This window comes from Nerophis lumbriciformis, linkage group LG13 (genome assembly GCF_033978685.3).
Source record: "Nerophis lumbriciformis linkage group LG13, RoL_Nlum_v2.1, whole genome shotgun sequence".
In the NCBI taxonomy this organism is placed as follows: domain Eukaryota; kingdom Metazoa; phylum Chordata; class Actinopteri; order Syngnathiformes; family Syngnathidae; genus Nerophis; species Nerophis lumbriciformis.
This window is the reverse complement of record NC_084560.2, coordinates 30,008,072-30,022,839: the sequence shown is the minus strand read 5'-3', so window position 1 is coordinate 30,022,839 and position 14,768 is coordinate 30,008,072. Positions and strand designations below refer to the sequence as shown.

The following is a 14,768-nucleotide window of genomic DNA, read 5'->3' as shown; positions in this document are numbered from 1 at the left end:
TTTAGTTCACTAGAGGTCAGCATATAATGTGTTTACCTTACCTTTTAAAGTACAGTAGGTATAGTATAAATATACCTTTATTTCTTTATCAGAATGTCCAATAAACACTATTTCATCTAGTACCGGTAGTTTGCAAAAAACTGCAATAAAAACAAAAATGCAGAAACAAATCAAAAATACATCTCAGTACAAAGGTAATTTCTTTTCATACAAACTGACATAAAAAGCTGGCAAACTTAATGTGTAAATGTGCAAACAAAGCATGTTCAGTCTCAATTCCTGCTTGGGAGTAGTTGGTGCCAAAAATACGAGCACTTTATACAGGATTTTGTTGATTTTTCAGAACTCATAACAAGTATTTATAAAGCTTTCATCGTTGGTTGCCTGCAGCCATAAAAGCGATAAAAGGTAGAAAGGAGGAGGCTTCATGCACGCAAATCTGCATGCTAGATATGAGCATAAGTATTGGGACAGGTCTCTTCATCCATTAACCAGAACTTAGACTCATTTTTAAAATACTTCCTGGAAAATCAGGAGGTGCAACAGAAGATCTGGCATTTTATCTTCCTTTGTCTTTTACAAAGAAAAAAATATCCTTTTTTACAGGCAGAATTAAAGTAACTTTGAATTCATATTTAGAGGGAACAGTTTGGGGAACACTAGCAGGTGCAATTCCGTGTTTTTACACAAAATAGTGAAAACATGCGACCTTTTATATGCCGTGTTAATGTGGTTTATAGTTCAAACTTTGTGGGAACATTTGCACGTTTTATGTTAGGGCTGTCTTTACAGAATAGTGGGAAAAAGGCATAAATATTTTTTCTTGAATGGGATTGTGCTGAAAACCTTAATTTCCCCTCGGGGATTAATAATGTATTTCTGATTCTGAACATTGGAAAATCGAATTCAGCATCCACATTGTGCACTGGTGCTGTTCACGCATATTCTCAAATACGGATACATATTTTTTAAATGTTGGCTTTTCTAGGTAGTATCAACAAGGGGGTTATGATTGAAACTTTGTTTGGGAAAGTTGGGAAAAAAAATATCTTCCATTATTTTTGCATTAATGTCATTAATACAGAATGGTGACGCATGCAGAAAAATAGTTGAGGGGAGGCCATTTTCAGTTCCCTGTGCACATAAAAAGTTTTGAAAAGTTTGATGCTCTAGAATGAGCAATTATGAGAGTCTGTGACTCATGGCCTCACAAATATATAAAAAAAAACAATACTCACATCTTTTGTCCCTCGTAACAGTACAATCAGGCATCAGATCTCTTGTTGTCACACACAGGAGAGGTGATGCAGGGTTTGGTGCATGTTTGTATTGAGGCTGATAAAAAAAAGGTCGGATGTAAACATAGTGAGGAACCAGCGTGGCACTTTTACGGCGCCAAAGTGCAGCTGACGTTGCCGTTCGCCGCGTCGGGAATGTCGCAGCGTACGTCGGCGGCCACAGGCGCTTTGCGAGGCTTGTCGCCTTCCTCCGGAGACCTGCACGTCAGGCAGAAAAAAGCGCAGTAGTCCCTGAGGTCGTGACTGATGCTGGTGCTGAAGAGCCTCCGACAAGGGTGGAAGAACTGGTAGAAGATCAGCATGAAGAAAATGGCGGCGATGTAGGCCGCCAGCAGCAGGGGCATCAGCAGCGGCACCCAGAGGATGTGGTAGAAGTCCGTCCTGTAGATGTACCACAGCAGCAGCATGGAGGCGTTCTCGATGAAGCGCGCCATGTAAAACACGGCCATGCGGTACCAGTTCTGGGACTTGCTGATCAGGTCCGGGTCGTCCAGCTTCACCTGCACGCCCGACCAGCAGAACATGTTGATGCCGGCATACAGGAAGGTGAGCATGCACAGCGTGATGGCGGTGCCCAGCCGCGACAACGTCTTCTCGATGTTCTCCGGGAAGGGCGAGTGGCTCTTCCAGAAGAGGAGCCACGGGTAGAAGAAGAAGACCAAGAAGTTGATGGCGATCACGGGCAGCACCCACTTCTTCAGCACGGAGCTGAAGAGGACCAGCACCATCACGCGGGTGGCGATCTCGCAGCCGCGCCACAAGAAGATGCACACGTAGGCCATGGGCTGCATTTGCACGTCGTAGTCGTCGTACTTGATTTTGATGGCCAGGATGTTGCAGCGCATCGCTCCGTACACGATGGAGAGCAACGAGATTAACATCAGAGTGACTGAAAACACACACACACACACACACAGTTTGTTATGCATTTTGACCACACACTCGTCCTCCCTCTCGTGGGCGTCCCCGTCTCACCTCGTCCCACAGACAGGCCTCGCTCCATCACGCAGATGTAGAGCTGCAGGCTGAGCTGGGGGGCGGAGCCCAGGAAGGCCTGGATGACGGAGGTGCGCGCGAACGCCGCCCGGTGCGTGATCAGCTTGCCTTCGGCCTGCCCCACCTGGTGCTCCACCTCCTCCATGGAGCCTGTGCGGTGCAGCTGTTTCTTCCTGGTGATGCTGACATAAGTATCCTCCACGCGGCCCACGCTGCCGTAGAGCCAGAACGCCTCCAGACACCTGAGACGTGCACACAAGACACTACTTCTGATTAGGGATGCAAGGATTATAGATCTTGACTGTATGATTGTAGTCTGAATAATTATCACCATTAATATGTCTTGATTAATTTCATGACAAAAAATGTATACAATCGCAGACATTCCTTACAGATTTTGATTATTTATTACTGTTGGCAAGACAATATTCATATAATAATAATACATCATCTGCTTATCCGATGTCGGGTCGCGGGGGAAGCAGCCTAAGCTGAGAAGCCCAGACTTCCCTCTCCCAGCTCCTGCACAACCACAATAAGCACAACCAGAATACATACATATATAGGGTGCACCGGGATATGTAGATTTTTGGGAAAATGAAAGTAGTCTTCGTCGACACTGAATCAACTGGTTAAAGCCAAGTAGTGCAGTTACTTTTAAAAAAGCCAAAGTTGTTAAGCGTGATTACAAAGTGTGGGAATGTTGCCACATTTGTACGACATAGTTCGCCAACATGTTCAGCCTGATGTGTCAGAATGTGGACACGTCGCTCCCGTGTGTCTGCAGAGAGCTGCAAGCCTGTCATCCTGGCAGCAGTACACTGAAACATACAGTTTTGGTGACAGGCCACAGTTTGGACCATAAGGCAAGAGCAGCACTGACATGGTGCCAGGACAAGAAAGCGAGCCAGGGACTGGGACAGATCGTTAATCAGCCTTGACTCCACCGCCAACGCACGCAACTGAGTGAGCTTGTTCATCAATTTGCACCTAAATCCAGAATTATGACATCCTGTCGTGTGACTTGTACTACTGAATTGTTGCACATAGAAGGGTGAAAATGAGTCAAAACATGCACTCCACCTGTCTTGCCTGTGCTATAATTTCTCTGACAAATACACCACATTCAATTAATAAGCCCCCATTAAGCAGAATTGACTTGTAATTTCTCACACAGCGCTACAAAAAGACCCATTGTAAGTAACTTTAGCTGAAGTTTGTGCACACCTTAGTCGGACTGCCCGTCAAATGTCTGTGAAATTTGACCAAGATTAGTTAGAAAAACATGGCCACCCTTAAGCAATGTCTTTTTGCAAAAACTTTGCAACTAATTGTCCATAGGCCATTGATCATTTGTCTAATGCGGGGGTCACCATGCGGCTCTTTAGCACTGCCCTAGTGGCTGCCTGGAGCTTTTTCAAAAAAAGAAAAAGATGGGGGAAAATATATTTGCTGTTTTAATAATGTTTCTGTAGGAGGACAAACATAACACAAACCTTCCTAATTGTTAGAAAGCCCACTGTTTAATATGTTTGTGTTTATGCTTCACAGATGACAGTATTTGGCCAGTGCCCATTTTGTCCTACTAATTTTGGCGGTCCTTGAACTCACCGTAGTTGGTTTACATGTGCAACTTTCTCCGTCGCTGCCACAAAAAGACGTGTTTTATGCCACTCCTTCTTTGTCCACCAAACGTTTTATGCTGTGCGTGAATGCACAAAGGTGAGCTTTGTTGATGTTATTGACTTGCGTGGAGTGCTAATAATCCATGCTAACATGCTATTTAAGCTAACTGTGTGTACATATTGCATCATTATGCCTCGTTTGTAGGTATATTTGAGTTCATTTAATTTCCTTTACTTATGTCCTCTGTGTATTAAATTTATTTTTGCATGTCTCATGACACATTATCTGTATGATGACTGGGGTTCATACAGTATAATATACATACATAATATACATACAATACACTGTATGACGACCGGGATTCATACAGTATAATATACATATGTAATATACATACAATACACTGTATGACGACCGGGGTTCATACAGTATAATAAACATACATCACTTTATGACGACTGGGGTTCATACAGTACAATATACATTCCTCATGTTGTTTTCTGGTCAAGATAAGGGGAAGTGTTGCCGGTTTCCCCTGTCTGTTTACGGAGATAAGGAGGCCAAGCAGTAACACGTGCTATTATTAGATGAGTTCTTCACTGAGGAAACATGTATGCAGCCCCTCTCTACTTGCGTGCACGCTTGAGGAGGAAGAAGGGTCAGATCCTCAACACCGTTAAAGCATGTGCATTCTTTTAGTTAGTTAGAGAGAAGTTGGGACATATGCATTCAAAAAGTTTAGAGAAGGTCAAATTAGGTTTACCTGTAAAAGTTATATAGTGCTTTATATGTTAATCCTGAAATTTCACCCGAAAGCTGAATATTCCTGAATTTTTGGATTTCTACATACAAGAATCAGGTCATCAATCCCATCTCAGCATCAGATACATTTAGAAAATTATTACAATTGTATCAATTACAAATATAATTAGGTTAATATTTAATAGATATTGTCCAAGAGGTTCAAATCCTTTTTTTGGATGCAAATTATTGAGCTAAAATATTTTTGTTACAAATTAACTATAATATTATATAACAAATGTTGAACCAAAAAAAGTTGACTTAAAATATATATTTTAAAAAATGTATCTTTGATATTTTAGAATTTAAAAAAATACTTACTTTGATAACTAACTTTCTCTCTCACCAATATTGACAACCAATAAAGTTGACTTTAATATCCATCCATCCATCCATTTTCTACCGCTTGTCACTTTTGGGGTCGCGGGGGGTGCTGGAGCCTATCTCAGCTGCATTCGGGCTATATTTTTTAAATTTAAAGGTTTAGAAATATTTTTTTAAAGTTTTTTCTACATTTAAAGCTATTCATTGTGGTCTACATGAAATGTAATGGTGGTTATTTGGTCAAAATTGTGCATAGATTATGTTTTACAGACTGTCTTCCAGCTGCTTTTTGACCATCTCTTCAGGCTGCGCTGTTTTGTAGGCAGTCTTAATTCCGTGCCTCCACTTCGACTGCATCTTCTCCCTGCCGCTAAGTTGTAGTGTTAGCGCTTATATATTTTAAGCCTACTGACAGATGTAAGTTAAAACTATATGCTACTTTTTATTAGAAATTGCAACACCGGAGGATACATGTGCATATACGAGCCAGTCTGCCCACAACAAGAGGATAGAGAAAAAATAGCTTGTTGACTACAGCGTTGGACTACAATGGGGAACTTGTGCAAAGCTCTTCGGGTAAATTTATACCATACATAGAGATATCCGCTGATGTCACACTTGGGAAAAAAACATCACAAGTTGGGCAAATTCCAAACGTCTTGTTTAGCGGAAGTATAAAGGAAGGCAAGATAGTTTTGTAAATATCTCTATCATGCCTCCATGGTTGTCAGAACTGCTAGCATACTAATGTTAACATGCATCAAGTACCAAAGTATGTCTGAGATGTATACCTACAAATTTCAAAATTAGCTAAAAAAAAAAAAAAAAAAAAAAAAAAGAAGTGAGCATACTAACGCTAGTATGCTAAGAAGTACCATTTGTCAAGAAACTAAATGTGTCACGCTGAGGTAGGGCTGGGCGATACGGCTGAAAACTGTATCATTATAAGTTTTTTTATATTGGTCAGTATCGATAATTTATATTTTTATGACAATATAGACCAGGAGAAAAATATATTAAAAAATGTTTTTCCCAAATGTAACATTTCTCTGATTATAATCCCTTCAGCTTTCAAAGCTAGGAAAGGAAATGTCAACATAAGCATGGAAAACACTCAATGTAAACAAAATTCTAAAATCACAAACACTTAATAACCTCTATAATTTAGGGTGAAAAAATAAGGAGTATGTTAGAAATGCTTGATAAAGTGTAACAAAATAGTGCAAAGTGTAAAAATATAAACTTAGAGGAACCTGAGAACATGTTTGTGTCTGTGTAACATTTAATGTGGTCTGTTATTCGTATTTAAGTATGGAAATGAATTTTTGTTATGCATTAATTATTTAAATAGTATGGGACCAAATTATTATTTTGAAATAGCACATTTGTTATACATATATATATATATTTTTTTTTTATTGTTACACAGTACTGCAGAACATAAAAGTACCAGTAGAGTGGAAAAACAAGTTGCCTCTATATTGAAGCTATTATCATATACAGGTAAAAGCCAGTAAATTAGAATATTTGGAAAAACTTGATTTATTTCAGTAATTGCATTCAAAAGGTGTAACTTGTACATTATGTTTATTCATTGCACACAGACTGATGCATTCAAATGTTTATTTCATTTAATTTTGATGATTTGAAGTGGCAACAAATGAAAATCCAAAATTCCGTGTGTCACAAAATTAGAATATTACTTAAGGCTAATACACAAAAGGGATTTTTAGAAATGTTGGCCAACTGAAAAGTATGAAAATGAAAAATATGAGCATGTACAATACTCAATACTTGGTTGGAGCTCCTTTTGCCTCAATTACTGCGTTAATGCGGCGTGGCATGGAGTCGATGAGTTTCTGGCACTGCTCAGGTGTTATGAGAGCCCAGGTTGCTCTGATAGTGGCCTTCAACTCTTCTGCGTTTTTGGGTCTGGCATTCTGCATCTTCCTTTTCACAATACCCCACAGATTTTCTATGGGGCTAAGGTCAGGGGAGTTGGCGGGCCAATTTAGAACAGAAATACCATGGTCCGTAAACCAGGCACGGGTAGATTTTGCGCTGTGTGCAGGCGCCAAGTCCTGTTGGAACTTGAAATCTCCATCTCCATAGAGCAGGTCAGCAGCAGGAAGCATGAAGTGCTCTAAAACTTGCTGGTAGACGGCTGCGTTGACCCTGGATATCAGGAAACAGAGTGGACCGACACCAGCAGATGACATGGCACCCCAAACCATCTCTGATGGTGGAAACTTTACACTAGACTTCAGGCAACGTGGATCCTGTGCCTCTCCTGTCTTCCTCCAGACTCTGGGACCTCGATTTCCAAAGGAAATGCAAAATTTGCATGGTTGGGTGATGGTTTGGGGTGCCATGTCATCCGCTGGTGTCGGTCCACTCTGTTTCCTGAGATCCAGGGTCAACGCAGCCATCTACCAGCAAGTTTTAGGGCACTTCATGCTTCCTGCTGCTGACCTGCTCTATGGAGATGGAGATTTCAAGTTCCAACAGGACTTGGCGCCTGCACACAGCGCAAAATCTACCTGTGCCTGGTTTACGGACCATGGTATTTCTGTTCTAAATTGGCCCGCCAACTCCCCTGACCTTAGCCCCATAGAAAATATGTGGGGTATTGTGAAAAGGAAGATGCAGAATGCCAGACCCAAAAACGCAGAAGAGTTGAAGGCCACTCTCAGAGCAACCTGGGCTCTCATAACACCTGAGCAGTGCCAGAAACTCATCGACTCCATGCCACGCCGCATTAACGCAGTAATTGAGGCAAAAGGAGCTCCAACCAAGTATTGAGTATTTTACATGCTCATATTTTTCATTTTCATACTTTTCAGTTGGCCAACATTTCTAAAAATCCCTTTTTTGTATTAGCCTTAAGTAATATTCTAATTTTGTGACACACGGAATTTTGGATTTTCATTTGTTGCCACTTCAAATCATCAAAATTAAATGAAATAAACATTTGAATGCATCAGTCTGTGTGCAATGAATAAATATAATGTACAAGTTACACCTTTTGAATGCAATTACTGAAATAAATCAAGTTTTTCAAAATATTCTAATTTACTGGCTTTTACCTGTATATCTGATGTATGACACCAAAAGACTTACAAAGTTTGCGAGTAAATGGATATGATCAAAATAGTATCAATCTCACAGATTCCAGAGCCATATTGAGAGATAATGAGCTAGCCAAACTCGTCATCGCTTGACATAAAGGTAGGAACCAGAGTTCCCTTCATCACCAACAACAACTTTATAAGAGCCGACAACAATTACTTTGGGAAAATCATGATGCAGAACCTTATATTGTTGATCCTGAATATAAGGAGGATGACCTACAAGTTTTAGAAGCTCTGCTAAACAGATCCAGCTTTAGTGAAACACTAAGCATCATGAAGCAGTATTGCTAAGTGCTAAACAAGAAATACAAACTACAAACATAATAAAACGATAGTTTACTGTACAACGTCTGCTCTCACTGTAATGATGACTGATAGGACGTTTCTTCCCGTTTAGATGAACAATTAATCATGATGCACACAAAGGGTTAACAAGGAAAAGACTCCCTGCAGACACTGTCTTCGGTTGTGTATGTTTGTCTCCATCTCTGGGTATGAATTGAATGTCAGAGATGAACAATTTCTAGATTTATGGATACATCCTCCTAATATCCAGATGAGAAGCATGATTTACAATCTAGAATAACTTTTTAGGAGACCAGGCGCAATGATGCGCGAGCAGCAGGACATCGCTGCCAGCTCACATTAAAGCAGCATAAGGCTACTTAGCTGTGTTACCAATCCACCGCTAAAAATTGTTTGTCTGCGTTAGCGCTAATAATAACAACATCGCTAATATTTGGTTAATATTCAGGTCACGATATGTATAAAGAGTATTGTTGGCGGGTTTTGGATGGTTATTTAGACGGTTTTGTGGGCGGAATAGAGAACTTCCATTGATTACATTGTTAGCTGACTTTTTATGTATTTATTTACAATTTAATATGTATAAAAAAAGAAAAACATATGTGTTCATGTCTTATATAGGGATTGTGAATGATAGACAGCACCTCTTTCTAATTATTGCGTATTTCCAGTATGATTGATCGGTTACTATGGTCAGAGTGCAGAAGTGTGACTCCGGTGAGGTCAATCTATGGAAATTACTGAAGACATTCGGAGCGGAATATTAAAAACGGCTGACTGATTTTGTGTCATTTTGTGATGTTTAGACGATATTTTCACATACTTTGCGGATCGTGTATACAATTGGATATGGTTTAATGGATATAATGTAACACAATTAGGCATATAAAGTCAACTTGGTTTTCCACTCTACTGGTACTTTAAGGACTACGGTCCGTTTGAAAAAATAAAAAAAACTGACATACTGTCGAGGTGACTTTTCCTGTTGTATTGACAATTTATTTGCTCTCTGCAGCACTCATTTTTAGTTTCTCTTCTCACTTCAGGCAGAGAATCAAAAGCGAGATGGCGCAAACAAACTTGATAGTTGACACTGTTCCGCGATTGGCTGTTTAGCGTATCTCTTCCATTGCTCTTCACCACTTCCTGTTTTGCTAGCTTACAGACTTTCTTCATGCAACCAACCATGCTTTCTTTCCGGTTTCTTCCGCCCAAAAAATATAGCTTTATCGAACGCATTTTAAGTTGATATCGATTGCATGTCCATCGCAATATATATTGATATCATTTTATCAGCCCAGCCCTAAGCTGAGGTGTAGATCTGTAAAATAAAATAAAAAAGAGCGAGCATGCTAATATTAGAATGCTAACGATTTTGCTGCGGACCGTTAGAAAATTAGCTATGGGCTGAAAATGGCCCCTGTGCCACACTTAGGACACCGATGGTCTAGAGCAGGGGTCGGCAACCCAAAACGTTGAAAGAGCCATATTGGACCAAAAAGACAAAAAAACAAATCATGAAAAGCCGTATATAAGTTTTATAATGAAGGCAACACATGACGTAAGTGTCTATATTAGTTATATTAGCCTCCAATCAAAATGACTGTGTCGCAGGCGGAAGCAGATCTTTGTTGACAGAAATGTTGAAATTTGATATTTATTTTACACATTTTTACCAGCACCCCCGGGACCCCAAACGGGACAAGCGGTAGAAGATGGATGGATGGATAGAAACCATTAGTAAATCACAGGCTACTCAGAAGGTGACATAACTCCTGGAAATTACTGGCTTTTGATGGCCAAAAGGTATAGATGTGAGTGCCCAAGTTAAAGGAAACGGCAGGCTGTCTTCTTTTAATAGATTCATTACAATCTTTGGCAAGCGAGGTAACGTTTGCTGTGGTCTGGAACAACATGGCACACAAACAACTATCAGAAATGCAGCCGATATTACATACAGATAATGTGTCATGAGACATGCAAAACTAAAATTATATATACAAAGAGGATAAAAGTAAAGGATATTAAATGAGCTCATATATACCTACAAATGAGGCATAATGATGCAATATGTACATACAACTAGCCTAAATAGCATGTTAGCATTGATTAGCTTGCAGTCATGCACTGCCTGATTAGCACTCCAAACAATATCAACAAAGCTCACCTTTGTGCATTCACGCACAACATAAAAGGTTTGGTGGACAAAAATGAGACAAAGGAGTGGAAGATTTTACATGTAAACAAACTGTTGCGTCACAGTCCACACTATGGTGAGTTCAAGAACCGCCTAAATTAGTAGGACAAAACGATGTTCACCAAATACTCTCATCAGTGAAGCATACACACAAACATATTAAACAGTGGGCTTTCTAACAACCGGGAAGGTTTGTGTCATGTATGTCCTCAAACAAAAAACATCCATCCATCCATTTTCTACCGCTTAATTGTCCCTTTTTGGGGTTGCTGGAGCCTATAAAAATAAAAGTTTCTCCCCCATCTTTTTCCATTTTCAATCATTTTTTTTAAATGTTGCAGGGAGCCACTAGGGTGGCACTACAGCCGCATGCGGCTCGAGAGCCGCGATTTGCTGACCAAGGTCTAGAGGGATGGATCATGGTTACTCAATATTGCTGCAGCTTGGCACTCATTTCAAATGAATTGCATTATAGGACAGGATATGTTTCTATAATTCTATAGTTCCCTTACTTAGCAACTTGATGGAAACAACAAATGTCAGTATAATAGAGTGCAGACACATGCCAACAATGTTATCTGTTGTATAGATAATTGCATTGAGTCTAATGGTGTGTCCTGTGAGTGCATGAGCAACAGTATTGATCAGCTGAAGTGCATTAAATCAGTGCATCCCCCAACGCATGCGCACCCCCATCCCCCTGTGACCCGTGTGTTCCCAAGCAGAATTAAAAGCCGTTAAAAAAAACAACAAGGCTTTGTTTAGAGAGACAACCAAACAGACCTGATGATGGGTCCGAGCTGCAGGATGTGCAGCAGCAGGAGGAGCGGCTTGTCCCGGCTCAGGTCCCGGTGGATGAAGATGAGGGTCAGCTGCACCAGCAGGGACGGCAGCAGCGTAAAGAGCAGGGTGAGATTGAGCCAAAACCTGTCTCCGGCCGAACTGTACGTCGAGCTCAGGTAGATCGCCGCAGTGGCCTCGGCCGTGAACAGAGACACCGACACAAAGATGGAGCTAGGCAGTCGCATCCTCGCTTACATGGCCGTGTGCGGAGGGGAGGGCCATTCGGCATCGGTTGCTCGGGATGGGCGCCCTAGAGGACTGACGGGAGACGCTCCTCCGCGCTGTCACCGCCGGAGCCGTTTTCACCGGGCAGGTGTAGTGGACGACAGCGGCCGTCGCGAGAGAGGGCGGCGCTGTTGTGCGACGTGACGCGTCGACGACACGCGAGAAGAGCTGAAGGCACAACCACGACGGCGGGGGTCCCATTACGTTCACTTTCCACCTCTTTGTGACGCGAGCACACACATTTCCCTGAAATATATTTTAGTAATATACTTTTAATTAATACTACTGCTTCTTTGTAGTAGTACATTGTCGCGAGGATGGCAGTTTGCGCTTACTTCCGACCCCAGGTTTAGCCCCGCCCTCATTAATGACGCGTGTTTTTCTTTTTAAATATTTTTTTGGTAAATTTTTTTTTTTTTTTTTACTGCTAAATAATTATTTTATTTCAATTTGTTGAGAATAGTTTGACTCAAAACTCGATTTTAATAACACATTTCGTTCGAACCTCCGACATTTGAAGCTTGGCCCCGCCCCTCGGCCTTAGTTTCTGTATTTTTTTAAAGCTGCATCTTTTCCCCCCTAAACAATTCTATAAATGCTACTTGTTTATTTTAAGTATGCAGTATAAATCAGAGCTACGCAAAATGTTTACTTTTTTCCTACAATAATATTTTTACATATTACAATTTTTGGGGCAGGTGAATTGAAAGAGCAAAACCTACTGATTTTTTTGCTCAACAGTCTACAGCAGACCTGGCCAAATTAAGGCCCGGGGGCCACATGCAGCCCGTTAAGCTTTTCAATCTGGCCCACCGGACAGTCCCAAACAATTTTTTTAGACCTTTAAGATGGAAACTGTAGCTTCCATTTTGATGTGCAGTGATGTTTTTAAATGACTGTAAGTCTTGAACTATACAAAGTATTTCAATGGTTGGAATCTGCGCTTTTGCATGATGTACTAGTTACTATGATATTCTAATTAGTTACTATGGTAATCTAAGTCACAGCAGCTCAGACGAGGCACCAAGCAGTATGGATGGGGAGCGTTTCCACAGAGTGTTTCCAGAGCGGCCGGCCTGAAATGCGGGTGTCAGGGACAGACACGAAAGGAGATTTTTACAGCAAAGTTCAAAAGCTGATATATCAGATCGTAGGTGTTTTTTTGTTTTTTTTGGCGAAGTTGGTAGAGTGGCCGTGCCAGCAATCGGAGGGTTGCTGGTTACTGGGGTTCAATCCCCACCTTCTACCATCCTAGTCACGTCCGTTGTGTCCTTGGGCAAGACACTTCACCCCTTGCTCCTGATGGCTGCTGGTTAGCGCCTTGCATGGCAGCTCCCGCCATCAGTGTGTGAATGTGTGTGTGAATGGGTAAATGTGGAAATACTGTCAAAGCGCTTTGAGTACCTTGAAGGTAGAAAAGCGCTATACAAGTATAACCCATTTATTATTATTTATTTCCCTTCTTATTTCACTGTTTGTTGCATTTTTGTTGCGTTTCGCTTGATTGTAAAATATGTCGATCGAGAGGGGGTTTGGCATTCATATGTTGTCAATATTCAAGTGTTGTATCCTTCATAGTAAATATTGTAAATCCCAAATTATTTATTGTCATGTACATTTTGGGTGTCTCATTCAGTAGAAAATGTAAAATTCCATTCTGTTTTTTAACGTTTTTAGCATTCAATAAGATATTATTGTGAGGTTTTGTACTAGTGTTCCTAAAGATAAATATACCGGCCCCAGACACACTCTAAATATGGCCCCCGAGTCAAAATAATTGCCCAGGCTTGGTCTACAGTTATTCATAAAAGTCACACAATTCTGATAATGTAGTGGATTTAGTATAAATTAGTAACCTTGTTTTATTCCATATAATTTAACACCATAACAAAGGAAATAAAACAGGAAAATGTTAACCCTTTATGGCAGGGGTGTCAAACTCATTTTAGATCGGGGGCTACAAGGAGAAAAATCGACTCCCAAGTGGGCCGGAATGGTAAAATCACGGCACGATAACTTAAAAATAAAGATTGTTTTCTTTGTTTAAAAATAGAACAAGCACATTCTGAAAATGTACAAATCATAATGTTGTTGGGGGGTTGGTTTTTTTACACTTACATGTTGCGGTTAATAGTATTCTATCGCCAGAAAGGCGCCTTATAAAAAATGTGTTATTATTTATACTTTCTGAATAAATTATGTGATAATGTTCATCAGTCAACACATTAGTGTTAATTTTCAATCTATCAAGATAAAAAAATAATATCAAAATCAAATTACAGGATGCTATTTATGTAGTTTGCTAATTTTCCTTGACTGGTGCACTAACGAGTTTTTTTGTTTGTTTATTTTACACATGTAGCATAATCTACGAAGAATTGCTACTGCGACATCTAGTGGACACATTTAGAACAGCAGTATCTTTCATTCAAAAATGTTGGCTCATTTTTAGACTTAGCAAACTCATCCCACGGACCTGATAAAACCTCCGTTCCGCGGGCCGTACGTTTGACACCCCTGCTTTATGGGGTAATCACTGAGCTGAATTAAAAATGAACTAAACTAATAATCAAAACCTGGACAACAAAGTATGAGACTTTATTCTACTATCTTCTAAATGTTTTCTGATATTAGTAAACTTATTTTATCATATAGGGCAGCATGGCTCAGGTGGTAGTCGTCTCCCAACCTTAAGGTTGCGGTTCAATCCTCAGTCTCCTATAGTGACCATGTTGAAGTATCCTTGAGCAATATACTGAACCCCCAGTTTCTCTTGATGCTGTGTCATCATCAGTAGGTCAATGTAAATGCACTTTGAGTACCTTGAAGGTACAAGTAAAATCCATGTACCACTAATAAAATAAAAAAGGGAAAATACAGGAAAGGGCTAACTATTATCCATTCAAAACATTCCATATAATTTAATTATGGTCAGACTCATAATGCTTAATAGTGAGGTATTTTAGTTACCTGCAGGTTACTTTAGGTAAAAGGAGCCTATTAAAATATATGGTTATGGTT

At 40.3% G+C, this 14,768-nt stretch overlaps 1 protein-coding gene across 1 annotated transcript; it reads right to left on the bottom strand.

The window, feature by feature from the left end:
- Nucleotides 1–47: 47 nt before the first annotated feature.
- xk (X-linked Kx blood group (McLeod syndrome)) lies at nucleotides 48–14,583 on the bottom strand. The gene is made up of 3 exons (XM_061971321.2): nucleotides 11,463–14,583; nucleotides 2,274–2,536; nucleotides 48–2,187 (listed from the first exon to the last, which is right to left on the bottom strand). The coding sequence occupies exons 1-3, from the start codon at nucleotides 11,705–11,707 to the stop codon at nucleotides 1,388–1,390; spliced, it is 1,308 nt and encodes a 435-aa protein (XP_061827305.2). The 5' UTR covers nucleotides 11,708–14,583; the 3' UTR covers nucleotides 48–1,387.
- Between the last annotated feature and the right edge of the window lie 185 nt (nucleotides 14,584–14,768).

Bases quoted from the DNA above. Each gene is read 5' to 3' on its own strand.
- xk (XM_061971321.2), bottom strand. From the start codon at position 11,707: ATGCGACTGCCTAGCTCCATCTTTGTGTCGGTGTCTCTGTTCACGGCC. The intron at 2,537-11,462 runs GTCTGTTTGGTT...TGCACGTCTCAG, and splicing joins CAGCTCGGACCCATCATCAG to GTGTCTGGAGGCGTTCTGGC. The intron at 2,188-2,273 runs GTGAGACGGGGA...GTGTGTTTTCAG, and splicing joins AGGCCTGTCTGTGGGACGAG to TCACTCTGATGTTAATCTCG.